The 15,851-nt window shown below is 42.5% G+C and overlaps 1 protein-coding gene across 1 annotated transcript; it reads right to left on the bottom strand.

Annotated features, from left to right (window-relative positions):
• Nucleotides 1-330: 330 nt before the first annotated feature.
• Nucleotides 331-14,951, bottom strand: HIF1AN (hypoxia inducible factor 1 subunit alpha inhibitor). The gene is made up of 8 exons (XM_066620394.1): nt 14,689-14,951; nt 12,684-12,934; nt 9,770-9,918; nt 8,586-8,731; nt 6,452-6,558; nt 5,076-5,139; nt 3,843-3,953; nt 331-2,456 (listed from the first exon to the last, which is right to left on the bottom strand). Exons 1-8 carry the CDS (start codon nt 14,878-14,880, stop codon nt 2,412-2,414), a joined length of 1,065 nt encoding a protein of 354 aa, XP_066476491.1. The 5' UTR covers nt 14,881-14,951; the 3' UTR covers nt 331-2,411.
• Nucleotides 14,952-15,851: the final 900 nt, after the last annotated feature.

The raw sequence follows: 15,851 nt of genomic DNA, 5'->3' as shown, positions 1-15,851 counted from the left end.
CTTGAGTTTGAGCACTAGTTCAGAGGCGCTTCATTTGTTTTGATAATAAAAAATCTTCTAATTTCTAGGAACATCTGCCATGAGGGCAGGAACACACACATTGGAAGACTCAAAAGCCCATTCAGTTTTACTCAGGCCACGTGCAGAGCTTCCTTCGGCAGAGCTGTACAGTCTCTAGGATCAGACACAAACAGTAATATCAAGTTTGAGCCTGTGCACTGCAGGGTGGGCTTATCAGTGGTCTCACTGGAATTTCCAGTCTTGCAGATCTGATCCATTCTCTAATAAGAAGGCAGAAAACATGTATAACAAAAAGAAAGTTCACACATCTATCACTAAACAATGGATGTATTTTAAGTACTACACTTCAGAAGGTGTTATCTTTCCTACATGTCCTCACACATCCTTATCACAGAACAAACACGGCTTTCCCCAATACCACAGCAGGGTATTGAAAGCACAGTATTTTTAAAAAGCCAGTAACTAAATCAGTCCATCAGTGCATAGTAAACTGAGCTCTTGCACCAGTCCAGTGCAACAAAAGTTTTAAAAAACGGTTTAGAAATGTTCAAAAGTTACACCTTTGGCAAAAAGAAAAAGGGATCCAAAAGTTGCATTTAAGTCCTGTCCTCTTCCTTCCAGTGAGTCTCCTGGCCTTTTCCAAGTGGACTTCATGCAAAAGCAACACTCCACAAGCAGCTCCAGTCCCAGGTAGCATTCTGGCCAATTCTGTGGCTCATCCACAACACATCCCAATGTGCAGGAGAAATACTTTTGCTTTCAGCAAAAGACAGATGTTTACTGGTACTAAGTCCAAAATCCAACCTGACACCCCCCCCCTCCCCAATCCTGATCAACACCACACTATGGTGAGAACACTGGTATTGTGCCACCTCTCTGTTAGGAACTATGTAGGGCTCATTCAAGCAGTAACTTGGCTTGCAACAAAGCCTCATTGCTCTTCAGGGTTCCATTAAAGACACTCAATGCCCAACATAATCTGAAAATACCACTGTTTCCCCCAGTACTTTTTCAGCCACTGCATACAGAATCCATGGTGACAGGAAAGAGGTCCATTCAAGCGAGAGATCAAGGACAGATAACATTACACCAAACTGGCCATAACCTTTCTGCTAGGCCAGGTAAAGCCTCTCCAATTGTCTATTCATTTTATAGAAGACTGCCTCTATGACAAAGGGACAAAGCAACAAAAATTATGAAATGGGGAAAGTGAGTCTTCCTTGGTCACAGGGAATCTAAAATCAGTCAACTTGATGAGACACAATCAAAAACATTCAAATTCCCCTCCAGAAAAGGCAAAACGAAATAAAGGACTCCACCATATCCAGAAGACTCTGCAGGAAAGGCCACTGCAAAGGTTACTGCAGTTTTCCTGCTCTTCCTTCCCACCCATTTATACACTGCTTAACATGGCATGCAGTAATGGCCAAGGACACAACAGAGATAATGTTTCCATGTGACCATAATGAAGAGAATGCATCCTGCACAAGAGGTTCTCATGAATTTGTGGCTTTTCCAAGGAACTGACACCCCAACTAGAGAAAACAGAAAACTGTGCATGGGGTTTTGACCTGGACTTCTAGCAGAATCATAAATCAGATTCTCCAAAATATGGTTTTTGGTGTTAAATCAGCATTGTGAGTTTGGAAGACTTTTTTGCCTTCATCTCTTCCTGCCCCTTATCATAACCACTTATTCTCTCTAGACAAAGAAATTGTGTCATCAATGAGAAGCCTGCTTTTAACAAGCAGGAATTCAAAACCATAGAGAAGGAATTTGGAGGTGGCCATCTTCCAGCTGAACTTATAATGCAGAGATTGAGAAGGAAGATCAAAATGACATGTTCAGTTACTTCTCACGCAAAGGCAAATATATGGATGCCATCATGCACTTGTTTCCACCGCCCAGGTACTATAGAAAGCAAAAACCAAAGTATTATGCGGCCTAAGGCTTCCTCCCACTTTAAGAGAGACTCCTTCAGACCCAGACGTAGTGTGTCCACTCCTAGGCAACACCAGACACCTAGCTAGTGGCATAAACCAAAGAAAGTGAGAAGATCACCCTGAACTCTTTTCCCTCCCAAAGATACTTCATAATGCTTTAATGTCAGTCAAGTACCAGGTGCCAAGCTCTGTATCAGGACACACAGGCGACACAGAGTTACTGGCTTGCTTAGTAAGTATGGATTCTTCTGGGTGGTTCAGTGAAGTTGAGAAAGGGATGAATGGAAGGGTTGTATGGTTTTCCGATGCCAGTCGTTCCCTATGTTGGTGCAGAGCTGGGCCAGAAGCCCATGAGTCTTTAAGTGCTGCGTGCAATACTAGCGCTCAGTAACTTCCACAACAGGTCTGTGAAGCAGCTTCAATGTTCATCACCACAGGGGTCGAAGACTAGTCATACCGTCCTTTAATCATCATGTTCAACAAAGGACCCACCTGTTCAAAGTCAGAACAAAACAAAGAGACATACATCATTAGCTACAGGAACACTAATTAGACCCAATACTGGCACAGACAGACGTTCCAAAACTGTATGTTCCACTGGACAAGATGAACACCTTTCCATTCAAAATTGGACCATTATGATGGGTTCCCATCTATGCATTCAGAATGTGCCAACTAAGCTACACTGCTGTATCTTAATTTGTGTTCTAGACAATTTATGAACAAAATAAAGAAAAAACAAAGCCTCACAACACAGGTGAATGACTGGCCGTACCTTTACTCACTGCCTGATGTTGCACTCCTGCAAGCTTGTAAAAGGCTATAAAAACACTAGCCAGTTGTACATCTCCATGCAGCTAACATAATTGTCATGTAAAAGTCCTGCATCAACCTGAAGCATCCCAAATTAATTTCACACATGTACCAAGCAAGGCAACTCCTTCTCATTGTCCACAATCCTAAGCTGTAACCGAGTGCTGTTGTAGAGGACCACTGGATCTCTCTTCAGTGCTTAAGAAATAGGGAGCCAGTCAATCGCATGTTCCTTCCTCCCATCCCTTTGGACCCTCACAAGCAAACTTCCCACTGTGATTAAGAGAGACAATACAGCTTCTGTACCATTTCCAGGTACGTTTATTGTCTCTATGTATCTTTATTACATGATCTAAGACTATAAGAACCTTGTATAAATACTCAAGGCACAAACTCATTGTCTAATCAGATTTTCTACGTGCCTTTCATACTAGACAACATTACCGCCTCTCCAGTTTTCTTGCATGCAGAAAAGTTTAAGGATTGGGTTTTAAGTTACAGGCATCAAGAACATGCCGAAGATTCCCCAGATTCTTGGAATCTTTCCATGAGTGCAATTTTGTGCATTGAACAAACATGCACAGCTTGTACTATGTACATGTATTCATTTAACACCTGACACATAACACCTGATATATGCACCAAACTAATTCCCCTTTGCAACTGCAAATGCTGCAAAAGCAGTGTTCCCCGACCATATCAAATGAGAATATGAATATCGAATATGAATGAATATCATATCGAATATGAATGAATGTGCACACAGAAAGGGACAGAGCATGCCACCCTCCCCATGCATGTTCATTCAAGTTGCACATGTTAAAAAGGCTTCTGACAAACCAAATTCTATGCTGCTGGAAAAATAGTAGCATAATGTACAAATCCCCCCACTTGCCCCAAACCCAAAGGGTTTTGTCTTCCTGCATCTCCAAGGAACTGCAAAGCAATCTCTAAAAGCTGGTCTAGTGATCAGCTTTCAAATGGAGTATTCAGTTACTGGGATCAAAAGGTCTGCCAATCCAGCTCAGTCACTTGGCTGCTAGTTGCGACTTCCAGATTTGTTACCTCTTGGGGATTTCCAAGAGCCTCGCCCAGCATTTTCTCAATATTCCTCATTATTGCCACTTTCTGATGAGCCTTCAGGGGATACTCAATCCTTTTGGGGGTTGGAGCACCCTGAAAACACACAACACATATTTGCATATCTATAATGTCCGAACATGCACTCAAAGAAGGTTTCTCAACTAAGAAGGTTCCAACAAGGCCAGTGGGGGGGGAGATGCTAACTAGACAGACAACAGTGTCTGTTTACATCCCTGTTTAGAGAGTTTCAGGGAAACTAAAATAAAATGAATAAGCTATATAGTGTCATACAGGTTTACAGCGTACATTACATTTTCTATAGTACCAGCATATCCCCTACCACTAAAAGCAAGAGATCAATACAAAACTGCAGGACAGAGGGAGAGAGCATATTCTATTGACTGTCAAAAAATTCAACACATGGTACTAAAGAGACTAGTCTGATACTTGGCAAGACACAAATGCTGACCTGGGGCAGGCTTCAAATTCAGGAAACCATCACTCAGCTGCGACAATTTCAATATTTAGATTCCTAGAACTACCATACCTGAAAGATGATCACCTTGGTCACACAAAGGCTTTAAGAAACTAAAAGCCAAATCCTCATCAACTTTCCAGCACTGGTGCAGCCACAATGCAGCCCTGGTAAGGGAATAAACATTCCCTTACCTGGAGAAGTTCTCCATGACTGCCTCCCTCCAAAAGAGTGCAGTGGCATGGTTCCGTCACTGCTGGAAAGATGGACAGGATTGGACCCCTAGTTAAGTAAGAATCTAGACTGGATTAGGCAGAGCTGATGCAGCTCTAGGACACCTGAAGGCAGTCCCCACCACCACGTGTATGTAGAGATTTTAAAGAGCCGCTGCAATGACACCACACTGCACTATATAATAGACAAGAGTGGTAGACTTCAAGGTACTTATTTTTGCCAAAGCCCTGGGAGCTACAAGTGTGAAATGGTAGCTCATTCCAAACAAGGCTGGGATTTGCATCAGAACTGCTAGAAGCCAGGAAGGACATACCAAAAAAAAAAAATGACAGAGATGGATAAGGTGCAAGGAGAAGGCTCAAAATCAGTCAAAGCTTCTGATAGCCCCAGTAGCATTCAGCCTGCACCTGCGACAAATGACATTCCAAGCAACCAGCTCTATGTTTCCACTCAGTTCATGTATAAAACTTTCTTATGCAAACCTCAGATGGAAGGGACACACTTACCTTGTACCAAAAGTTCACAGTGATGGTAGTTCCCCCATTCAGCAAAGACTCAATGTGATGCCACCTACAATGAGCCATAGAAATTTATTTTCCCACATACCCTTTTCAAAATTCTCAACTTCTCTTCCACAATAATTTCAAAATCAATAGAATAAGTGCTAGCGTATCAAAACATGTAGCTCAAATGAGATTTATCTACTCTTATATTTATCAGGGGGAGAGCAATGGTCCCTCTTCACCCCAGCATAGCATCTTTTTCGGTGGCTGTTGCTGGTGTTTCTTCTGTATTTTTGTAGACCGTGAGCCCTTTGGGGAAAGGGGACAATTTATTGATTTATTTTATTGATTAATTTTACTATGTAAATCGCTTTGTGAACTACTCTCGTTGAAAAGCAGTATAAAGCATTCTTAATCATCATCACCCTAGCAACCCTTTGGTTTTTAGTGGTCCAACAAGCCACACAGAATGCAAACACATCTGCACTCGTATTCCAACATGAAATACAAACAAAGCATTGTTCCCTCCCTCAGTACCAACTTGAATGAAATGTGTGCTGAATTATGTTCAAGTCGAAACTGCTACAAACACTGAAAGGAAGCATTTTTTCCTCATTCCCCTTTCCATTTTCACCTCTTGTAAGCTTCCCGTTCACACCATCTCCTAAATAACATGGGGATGGTCTAGAGTCAGATCAACAACAGACTGGGAACAGTTTGAGTGGGATCCATGCTAAAGAGAACCCATCCAAAGAGATAAAAAGTACTTGAGGTTCTTGGAAAGGTAGAACCAAAACAGGGACAAACTAGCTATTTATATATATATATCGCAGCAGACAACAATGCCATTTTGGAACCACTTTCTTTCAAATGCTTCCCAGATGGCTGGGATTACTCTCTTCTTGCAGCAGTTTTAAAACTAGATCAACCCACAGCTATCTCACAGGGTAAATTATTTGGTTGTGGTAATTCCTTCATTCAGTCCTGTTACATATTGCCAGGGTTAACACATGAGGTTCATAAGAATCCACCTAAAACTCAAACCCCCAACATAGGAAGAAGGCTGTAACTTATATCCAATTTCTGTGACTTAAAGCATCTGTCAGAGATAATTTATTTCTTCTGGAATGAGAGCAACAAATTCTTGAGCAGCAAAATATTTATCCTCTACACCCTGTGGAAAAATAAGCACTCTCCCCTGCCTCATGGAATACAATACCCCAAAAAGTAATTTTGATCTTGTTCTCACAGTACACAAGGCACAAGGGTCTTACACAAATTCTCTAATGTTTCCAAAACTTTATTTCTGAATCTGGTCTGGGATTCTGATGCAATTACCAGTTATCCCACACCACCCCATCTCAGTCTATGCTCCTTACCAGTACATAGGAATATAAAGCACATCTCCTGGGCCCACCACAGTTTCATAGCCAACTACGTTTTGGAAATTGGGGAACTTCTCATAATCTGGATTGTCAAAATCAACCTAGACATACATGAGAAAAAACACATCACTGAAGAGACCAAAGTCACAAAATCTAGCGATTCTTAAAATTATGCTGCTTCCAATCCACAAAATTCCTGAAGGAACTAGAGTCAATACCTGCAGTAACACACATGGAGATTATAATTTGCTGCATGCTGGAGGCAGTCAACTCAGAAAAACCAAACTATGCAAACTGACTACAAAAAGAATAAAATTATTCTGACATTATAGTTGATTTGTTAGATGTTCAACTGAACATTGGAAGAACAGGAAGTGACCCATTCAAGACAGTACAAGCTTAAGAACACAATCCAGAGCGCTCAATCGGCCAACGCAGGTCCCTTGTGTTAGCCCAAGTGTCACGAACATGCCATAAAGCATGTCTACAACTGCTCTTGAGCTGGCTAGGCCAGTACAAGAACATGCACTGTCCTCCCTGTACCGGATCCTGTACTGGAGGGAATAAATAAGCACCGGCTGAGGCAGCAGGCAGAAGCAGGGGGTGGGAGGGTGGGGCAGGGGCAGGGGCATTTTGGAGCTGGGAAGGGCAGTCCGAGAGAAGGATCGAACCCAGGGGGATGGAATTAGCCATGGCAGCACAGGCTCAATCCTAACCCCCGCCTCTGGCCCCATCAGCCTTACACGGGCTGCTCGGATATATGCTAGCGAAATTGGTGGCACAGATCTGAGTAGTCCCACGGGGTTGGCTGGGACATAGCGCAGGGTAAGGGATAAAATATCCACTTACCCTGAGTTGCACTCCAGCTGGCACTGACCCTGAGCTGGATACAGCTCAGGCCACTCAGCCTGCTTGTTCCACTGCAAGTTAGGATTGGGCTGTTAGTACAATAATAGGAATAAGAATTGCAATTCATTACTATAAAGAGACAGTAAGGTAAGAAGAAAATTGAGGATGAGTTTCATAAGAAGCTATAAAGGGCAGGTAGTTCCTAATTGCTGACTGGATGCCCGTCCAAAAAACCGCTACCATCCGCTGCATGTATTTTTAAGTTTATGATTAGACAGGAGTAAAAACCTCTCTTTTATTAAATGAAAAGTGGCCTCTGCCTCTGGAAAGTCCACAGGTTCTCTTCTGCCACTGTTCCCATGCAACTAGCATTCAGATGCATACCGCTGCAGAACCCAGAGGGAGAATTTACCCATCACAACTAGTAGCAATTGATACTTGTCATTCATGAATTGGCTCAGTGTCTAAACTAGTCACCAAATGACTTTTTAGTGTCTGAAATAGAAAAGTAAATACAGTGGTGCCTCACATAACGAATGCCCCGCGCAGCGAAAAACTCGCATAACGAAAGAGTTTTTCGATTGAGTTTGGTAACTCGCATAACGAAAATTTCTGGCCTTGCTTCGCATAACGAAAAGTTTTTTAGGTCCGTGCTTCGCATAACGAAAACTTTTTAGGTCCGTGCTTTGCATAACGAATTTTTTAAAAATTAAAAATTTCGTGTATGCTTCAAATTTTAGAAATCCTCTGTACAGTATGTATGCCTTTAAAGAGCACGTAATAAACACTTTGTAAACCAAATTTGACTTCGTTTTGACCTTTTTTGCCCATAGGAACGCATTAATTAGATTTCAATGCATTCCTATGGGAAAACGTGATTCGCGCAACGAAAATTTCGCATAACGAAAGGATTCGCGGAACGGATTAATTTTGTTATGCGAGGCACCACTGTACTGATTGACCTGAACTGAACCCCACATCTTAATGTTTCAACTCCACATGCAAGCAGTTGTGAACAGTTAGAAATCTTGGGCTATCGGTTCCAGTACACAACTTCCACATTCAGAGACAGCATGTCTCTAGGAGACACTGACAATAGCAAACAATCAAGAGGATACAGCAGGTCACACTTAGCTTGGGACTTTCCCTGCAGGCATACTGTTGGCCGCAGACAGAGAGAACAATGAGGTATGATAGGACCTTTCCTCTGACCAGTGTGAAGACTTGATCCTCCACACCCGTATGCGATGCAGACCATCTGGCACAGATCTCAGCTCACCTGGCTTTGCCGGTCACAAGGGTGGTGCACAGGATAGGGATAGAGGCACTCAAACTGATCAGGTGGAAACAGGATACACCGCTTGTGTCCCTTAATCTGAGCAAAGAAGTTCTGCTGCTCATCATAGTGTGCTGGAGTCACATTCCCTACATAAAGAGAGGAAGGGAAAGTGACCATGAAACAGACTTCTTTGCTCTCTCTTTTGAAGATACTCTCCCCAGCATCAAAACATTAATAAGGGCCCACCAAAACAAACAGTTGGGCAACAAAGTTCTGACAGCGTGTCTGGGAGCCAACAAAATTCACAGCATCCTCAAAAGACAACAGTTCTTAACATCAGGTAAAGACGACCTAACCATTAAAGCAATTCGAAGACCAGAGTAAAGCTACTGCGCAAACATCTCCCAAATGTTCAGTACAGAGAACTATATGAAGCAAAGGAACTCTTCTCAAAGTTTGCATTGTATCTGCAAGGCTGGAGGAAGGGTCCTCCTGCACTAAAATAAACCAAGTTGAATCTAAAGGAAACCTGCAATCATTTATTTAATAAAAGATTCCCTAGTTATACCACCACTATCAGAGAAGCACTTGCAGAACCGAAATATTTTTGCAACAGTGGTGAAGGGCATAAAAGGGCAAGGAAGAACTGACCATAGAGAAAATTTTTCTCAGTGAAGCAGTCAATTGACTTATTTGTATAACATGCTGTGAAATGTATCAAGTATAAATATTTTAAATCAAAATGAAAGACAGAGGCTTCTGTTTTCAAAATATACTGATAACAAGAGCCCCCTTTCCTTATGCCGAGGGCATCTGTGTGGATGCGCATCTCCTTTTGTTGCTTCTCCAACACTTGCAGCTGAGTTGCTACATATGAAATTTAGGGATTTAAGAACTGCCCAAGATCTATCTAGGCTATAGCTTTTGTTAATTAATTTGTTTGTGCTTCCAGACACCTGATCCCATAATCTTTAAGCTTCGTTCATTAAAAAAGTTAGTCTCCAATCCAAGACCTTGGCAACATTACACACCAAATTCTGAAAACATTTGAATTCAGTTTTCTTGGCCCTAAGGCTTGCACAAAGAATTTGTATACACAGTTGCTCTAAATGAGTAGCAAAATTAAGCACAATGATTGAGCTAAAGAACTTCATCTGCATTGAGACCAAGGATAGGTTCATTACCTTCCATGCCAATCAGCAACAAGTTGGATGTCAGCTGACCCCAGCCTCGCTTTGCCTGCTGTCTGTTGATCCAATTCCAATTAAAGCCCAGGAAGTCCATCACAATTTTCCTTCCAACAGTGTCATTTAGAGTCTGTTGCAAATACAGCCTGCACAGAGAAAAAGAAAAAGCAAATCTTAAAACACACCTGTGCAAAAAGGACAGTTTCATTTACCACTATCTTCACTACCCCCCTCAAACTGAGCATCAACTGCATATGCTCTAACATGTACCTATATAAAGGTCAATTTGCACTAGCAAAATATTTGTTCTCCAATGCACTGAAAAAAGGATCATCTTGAGCACCACACTGTCAGTTTAAATTGGTCTGTAATGGTAGGTCAGTAATGGTACTGTTCAAATGATATATATTATCATATATGCCTGTGCTCTGATACAAATATACCTGATAACCAACACACACAGAGGTTTGGACATTCTTCAAAACAGTCTTTCCATGTACAAACCCAGCTGTTTACCTAAATTCTGTGGGACAGTCTTTCCTCCAAAGGCCTGTACTACAATGAGGTGAAGACATCTGTGGAAAGGAACTGCTGCTCTATTCTTGCAGCCAGGTTGCATTACCTATAATGCCTACAGCTGTTGGGCAGGCATTGTGGCCCTATGTTATTTCTGCTATAATTATACTGACTTTGACCATTTTATGATAATGTTATTTTAAACTGCATTTTAATATTTTTACTGCATTACTGCTTTTTTTGTTGGCCACTTTAAGCACTGACAGATGCTCTGCTTGTATTAATTGCATCCAATTCTCATGCAAGGCAGCAGCTAAGTGGTGCTTGAGAACTGTTGATTTTTCTCTCCAAAAAAAGTAAAAGAAAGCAAAGCAACTCTTCTTCACTTGAAATCACTTTTCACTTTGAAATCAGTTCCTTGAACAAACACACATTAGTATTTTACAGTAGTTTAACTTATGCTAGAAAGCCAGAATCTTCAGCTGAACTTTCAGACCCATGTTGATGGGTCATCATATATTTAACAGGGAGAGAACAACAATTCCTATTCACCCCATCATAGCACCTTTTCCAGAAATTGTTTGCTGGTGTTTCTTCTGCATGTTTTATGCTGTGAGTCCTTTTGGAACCGAGAACCATTTATCTAGCAGTATAAACCACTAGGGGAAACAGTTTTATTAAAAGTGCTACAAGGATATTCTTATTTTTCATATTCTTAACAACATCACCAAAATAGAGCTGATCCTGCTTCTTCAAGAAGTAGCTTGTGCATGATTGGAGGAGACATAGAAGATGAAGGAAGCTCTGAAAAGAGACATTAAAAAAACAGCATCTCTATTGGACCAGCCAGCATAGTGATAGAATTGCTCCCATGGCCCTTTGTCCTGTGAACTCAGCAGTCCAACTGACCTGGACTGGTACTTTAAGCAGGTCAAGCCCCTTGATAAAATTTAGTCTATTCAGTGGACAGACCAGGTCTGGGCAGTCTGTCCAGTGGGCAGACCAGCCATGATGTGGGGTAGGAAATATCCCATTCTAAAAATGCTAATTAATATTATGAAAAATCTGGGCAAGTTCAAAGTTGTAATTAACTTTTTCCAAATCATTATCCCTGGGAAGAGCAAGATAGTTACGAGACTGTGAAATGCCTTACACACAAAGCCCTAATGATTTGCAAATGGGGGGGGGGGGATCAAACCAAATACACAAACCAAAAATCGCATTATGAAGTCACCTGATTGGTTGTCAAGTCAAATGAATACCAAAGTTAAATTCTTATCTCATTTCACAGTGCAAGTAAAAGCAGAACTAAAACTATAATCAAGTTAACTTTCTTTCCAACACATATAAAACAGAATCTCATTTTCTTTTTTGTACTGGAAAAGGTAAAATTGCCCTGTACAAAATATTTTTAATGCATTTGTTTACTTTGAAAGAGTCAAAACACTTAAGCAAAAAAATGGTGTGCAGGAAATACACTGAAATATTTTGAATTTAACATTTAAATAACATGATAGGTTTTTTTTCCTTGATTTTTCCCTAATAACATCTTTCAGTTCAAATACGCTTCATGCTATTAGACAAAATTGATATATATACAGGTTTTTTTATAAATATATGGTGTTTTGCTAGTAGGCAAAACTAAATATACACATCAATCATGCCAAATTGTAGTCTTTTTATATAATTGGAAAATTTCTCAGAAAACCAACATCACCTCATTGCCTAACACCAACAAAAAAAGAAATATTTATCCAGGAATACAGGGCATACACTAACATTTGAAGAAATTAAGTGAGAAAGATCTAAAATAATGATGGGAAGATTTTAGGGTTTCAGGAGATGTCAGCTTGGGGAAATGGACCAGCTGCAAAATGACAGTTTATACAATAATTTACACTGTGCGTATCTAAAAAAAAAATCCACACCGCTTGGTAGGCAGTTGGCCCCATATTCCATCCATATGCCAAATAAGGCAAGGCTGAAGTTTAAAGCTGGATTCTTGAGAGAAAGGAAAAATGGGGGGGGGGGAATCCAAACTATGCAGTGGAGGGAGAGACAGACAAACAGAAGGGTCAAGGAGTGACTTTAAATCACTACTGGAGCTTCCCACCCCTCACGTAAATAATTATAGAATGAAAGGTGAACCCCTCATTCAGTTTCTTGTGTGTAACGTAAAAATGTCAGAGCATTACCTACCACACTAGAAATAAAAATGCGGGGCCTTTCTGGAGAAAGATTGAGTCCTTTCAAACTAATCAAATATACACATACAACCAAACCAACTACCCAGAACAATATTGAAAGTAGTGACCTTATAGAAAAGAAAACTGAAGCAAAACGCAGGTCCCCTTGTTGTAACAGGACCAATTAACCATGACTACCCAGCTGTTACCTTTCTCCACTATCCTGTTGTTGAATTTCCTGAAGCTGCTCAACAAATTCACTGAATTTCATCTCTTCCCTGCTTGACTTGGGTTTGAAGTCCTTAAAATTTGTCATTTTCTTCTCATCATAATACAAGAACTTGTGGGTACTGGCTCTGTATACGGAAAAGTCTCCACCACCAATGTTCTCCTGGAGGTAGTCTAAGTCCCATTTCAGGGCAGGATAGACCAGATTTGTATCGGTCAGTACCACTGGTTCCTGGAAAAAGGGGGAAAATAAAAGAAATTACAAAGGATGCCAATACAAAATTCTGAAATAGGAGTAGCTCATGATCACAAATACCTAAACTGATTTTATAAGCAAAAATAAGCAATGAAAGAAAATTAGGTAGAAGACCAGGGAAAAGAAACTCAAATGCACCCACAATACAGAAAGTAGTAAAAGCAATAGAACTATTTGGTGCTGTCACTCTCCAAGCACAATTTTACTCACCACTGACATAGTACCTCTCAAAACATTAGAGTGCAGAAAATCACAACAGTGGTAAAACTCCGTGCTGCTTGATACCCAAGCCCTGTTTACACTTACACAAAACCCCAAATTCTGCAGTTAGGATACTTGAACCACATTAAAATTAAACACCACGTAATCTGCTTTAAGTTTATTCTCCATCTTAGTCAAAGTATTTAAAGAACTTGGAACTGTTTGAAAAACAATCCAACAATGAACAAGGTAATTTACACTGAAAATTAACTCAGTCTTGCAAATTAGCCTGGGAGAAGATGATGCCCGCCTCCATGGCTCTTTACATTTTCTTCACCTGTTCCCACTTTCCTCCACACAATGAAACTGTGCAGTCGCCCCATTTCTAGGCTGTAACCTCATATACACTTACATGGGAGTAACTTCCTTAGCGGGTCATGTACTATAACTGTGTAATCCAACAACAGGAACACTTAACAACCTGCTTATAGATTTGTAAACAGTAACTGTCTGGTTCCTTGGGTGAGTAAAAATGATCTCCAGGTGACTTAGGCAAAGAAACTTGTGCAAATCAGGAGAAAATTGGTTATCACCTTCTTTCAAGCTACCTTCCACAAATGTTGAAAAGGCGTACATGTGGGAAAGCATTGCTTGGTAAAACTAATTATTCATATCAAATTCAAGACAATGTTTTATAAAAGGAACGAAACCATGGTTGCGTTACAGGGTCAAGAAAAAGGTCTGAGGGAATGCTATGCCACCAAGTCTCAAGTTCTGACCTGAAGTTTTGCGGTTTTAACTTCTTTCTTAAGAGGCTGCAGAGGGGAAGAAAAAAAGAGGCAAGGGAAAGGAAGGCAAAGCTGCCATTGGTTTAATGTGAAAACTTTCACTTTCCACTATTTGCTCCACCCACCCATTCCCATGACTATTCGGCTACACAAAGCTATACACTTCCCCTGTCCAGACAGTCATCACCCTTCGCATCAATCAGCCACTACATAAGTTTCTGTAAGAATCTGGGGGCTAAGGAGCAGCGCATATCTGCTGAACCTATGGGTCTGAGCCAGGGCCTCTGAGAGAAATTTTATCAGGGGGTACGAAACTTCTCCATTGGATCATAATTTCACACAATGACTGGACCGTAATTACTACAAATTACAATATACAAAACTAGGCTAGCACAAAAAGTGAATGCCAGCCTTCACACAACAGGAGCAAACACTTTGTGAGAACCCAGGAAATTTCCTTCGGCTCTCAGGCCCCCCTGCGCGCGCCCCCAGGCCCCACTCACCCCCAGGCCCCACTCACCCCTCTGCGCGCACCCCCCAGGCCCCACTCGCCCCCCTGCGCGCCCCCCTCATGGGCCCTCCAGTCTGAGCCCCTGGGGTGATCAGCAACCTCCAGAGCTCCTGGGGCGCAGCAGCCAGAAGGGAGGGGCGGCTGGCAGCCCCGCCCCTGCCGGAGGAGAGGGAGGCTCCGGGGTCCCCCCTCCTCTCCCCGGGGGGGAGGCGCTCGAGCCCCGCCCTCACCTCGTTCTCGATGAGCTCCTCGGCGCGCGGGTCCCCACAGCGGAGCCTGGGGATGGGCCGCGTCTCGAAGCTGTAGCGCCGGAACTGAGCCTCGCTCCAGCCGCGCCCCTCCTCCTCGGGCGCCTGCGGAGAGGGAGGCGAGGAGGGGCCGCCACCCGTGGCCGCCGAACAGGACGCAGAGGCCTCCGCCATCGCCACCTGCGCCGCCGGGCAGCCCGGACTGGAAGCGCCTCTCCCCCGCGACCGGAAACCCCGTCCAAGAACAGCGTCAGAGAACCATAGAGATGGGAAGGAGGCCAGAGGGGCAACGACCAGGAACAGAACCATAGAGCTAGAAAAGAGGCCAGAGGGCCACTGATCAGGAAATCATCAGGCGGGAAGCATAGAGCTAGGAAAGGCCAGAGGGCCACTGATCAGGAACTCATCAGGAGAGAACCATAGAGCTAGGAAAGGCCAGAGGGCCACTGATCAGGAACTGATCAGGAGAAAACCATAGAGCTAGGAAAAGGCCACTTCTTGGCCACCCCTGGAACAATATAAGGTTCTCTTGTAGTTGTGATTGAGCAACAACAGCTGTTCCATCTCCTGAGCGCAGAGAGGAAGAGTTTCTGGTCTTCTAAGGGCCCAGTCCTATCCGGCTTTCCAGCACTGGTGCAGCCACAATGCAGCCTTGAGGTCAGGGAACAAATGTTCCCATACCTTGAGAAGGGCTATGTAGCTGTCCTACCATCACATAGATGCAGCGCATGCCTCACTGGCATGGCTGCATCAATGCAGGAAAATTGGACAGGGTTGGGCCCTAACTTCTTTCCAGATCTCCTTTTTTAAAGTCCAGGCGGGTCTTGATAGAGCACTTTTTGAAAGGTGGGTCATGAAACTCAGTGCTGCACTTGCTCTGAGGCCTGGGACAAAAGCGGGGAGATGGATCAACTGAGGAACGCGAGCAATATTTTGTATGAGATATTTTTGGCTGAAAATTCCCCTCTCCCAAAAAAGGCTCAGCCTGACCTCTAAATTACAGTACTGCATTAATAGCAGACTTCATTACAGGGTTGTTGTGTGTTGTCCCTTTGTTTCCACCAAGCTCCCACCAACCCACTGTGTAGGAAATGTAATAGGAATATAACCACACAACAAGGTTGTCAGTAAGTCATCATTTTTTC

Source organism: Tiliqua scincoides, chromosome 3 (assembly GCF_035046505.1).
Source record: "Tiliqua scincoides isolate rTilSci1 chromosome 3, rTilSci1.hap2, whole genome shotgun sequence".
Taxonomy (NCBI): Eukaryota; Metazoa; Chordata; class Lepidosauria; order Squamata; family Scincidae; genus Tiliqua; species Tiliqua scincoides.
This window is presented reverse-complemented; position numbering and strand designations above follow the sequence as displayed.

Bases quoted from the DNA above. Each gene is read 5' to 3' on its own strand.
- HIF1AN (XM_066620394.1), bottom strand. From the start codon at position 14,880: ATGGCGGAGGCCTCTGCGTCCTGTTCGGCGGCCACGGGTGGCGGCCCC. The intron at 5,140-6,451 runs GTAAGGAGCATA...GGCTCATTGTAG, and splicing joins CTTTATATTCCTATGTACTG to GTGGCATCACATTGAGTCTT. The intron at 3,954-5,075 runs GTAAGTGTGTCC...GTGTGTTTTCAG, and splicing joins CTGTGAACTTTTGGTACAAG to GGTGCTCCAACCCCCAAAAG.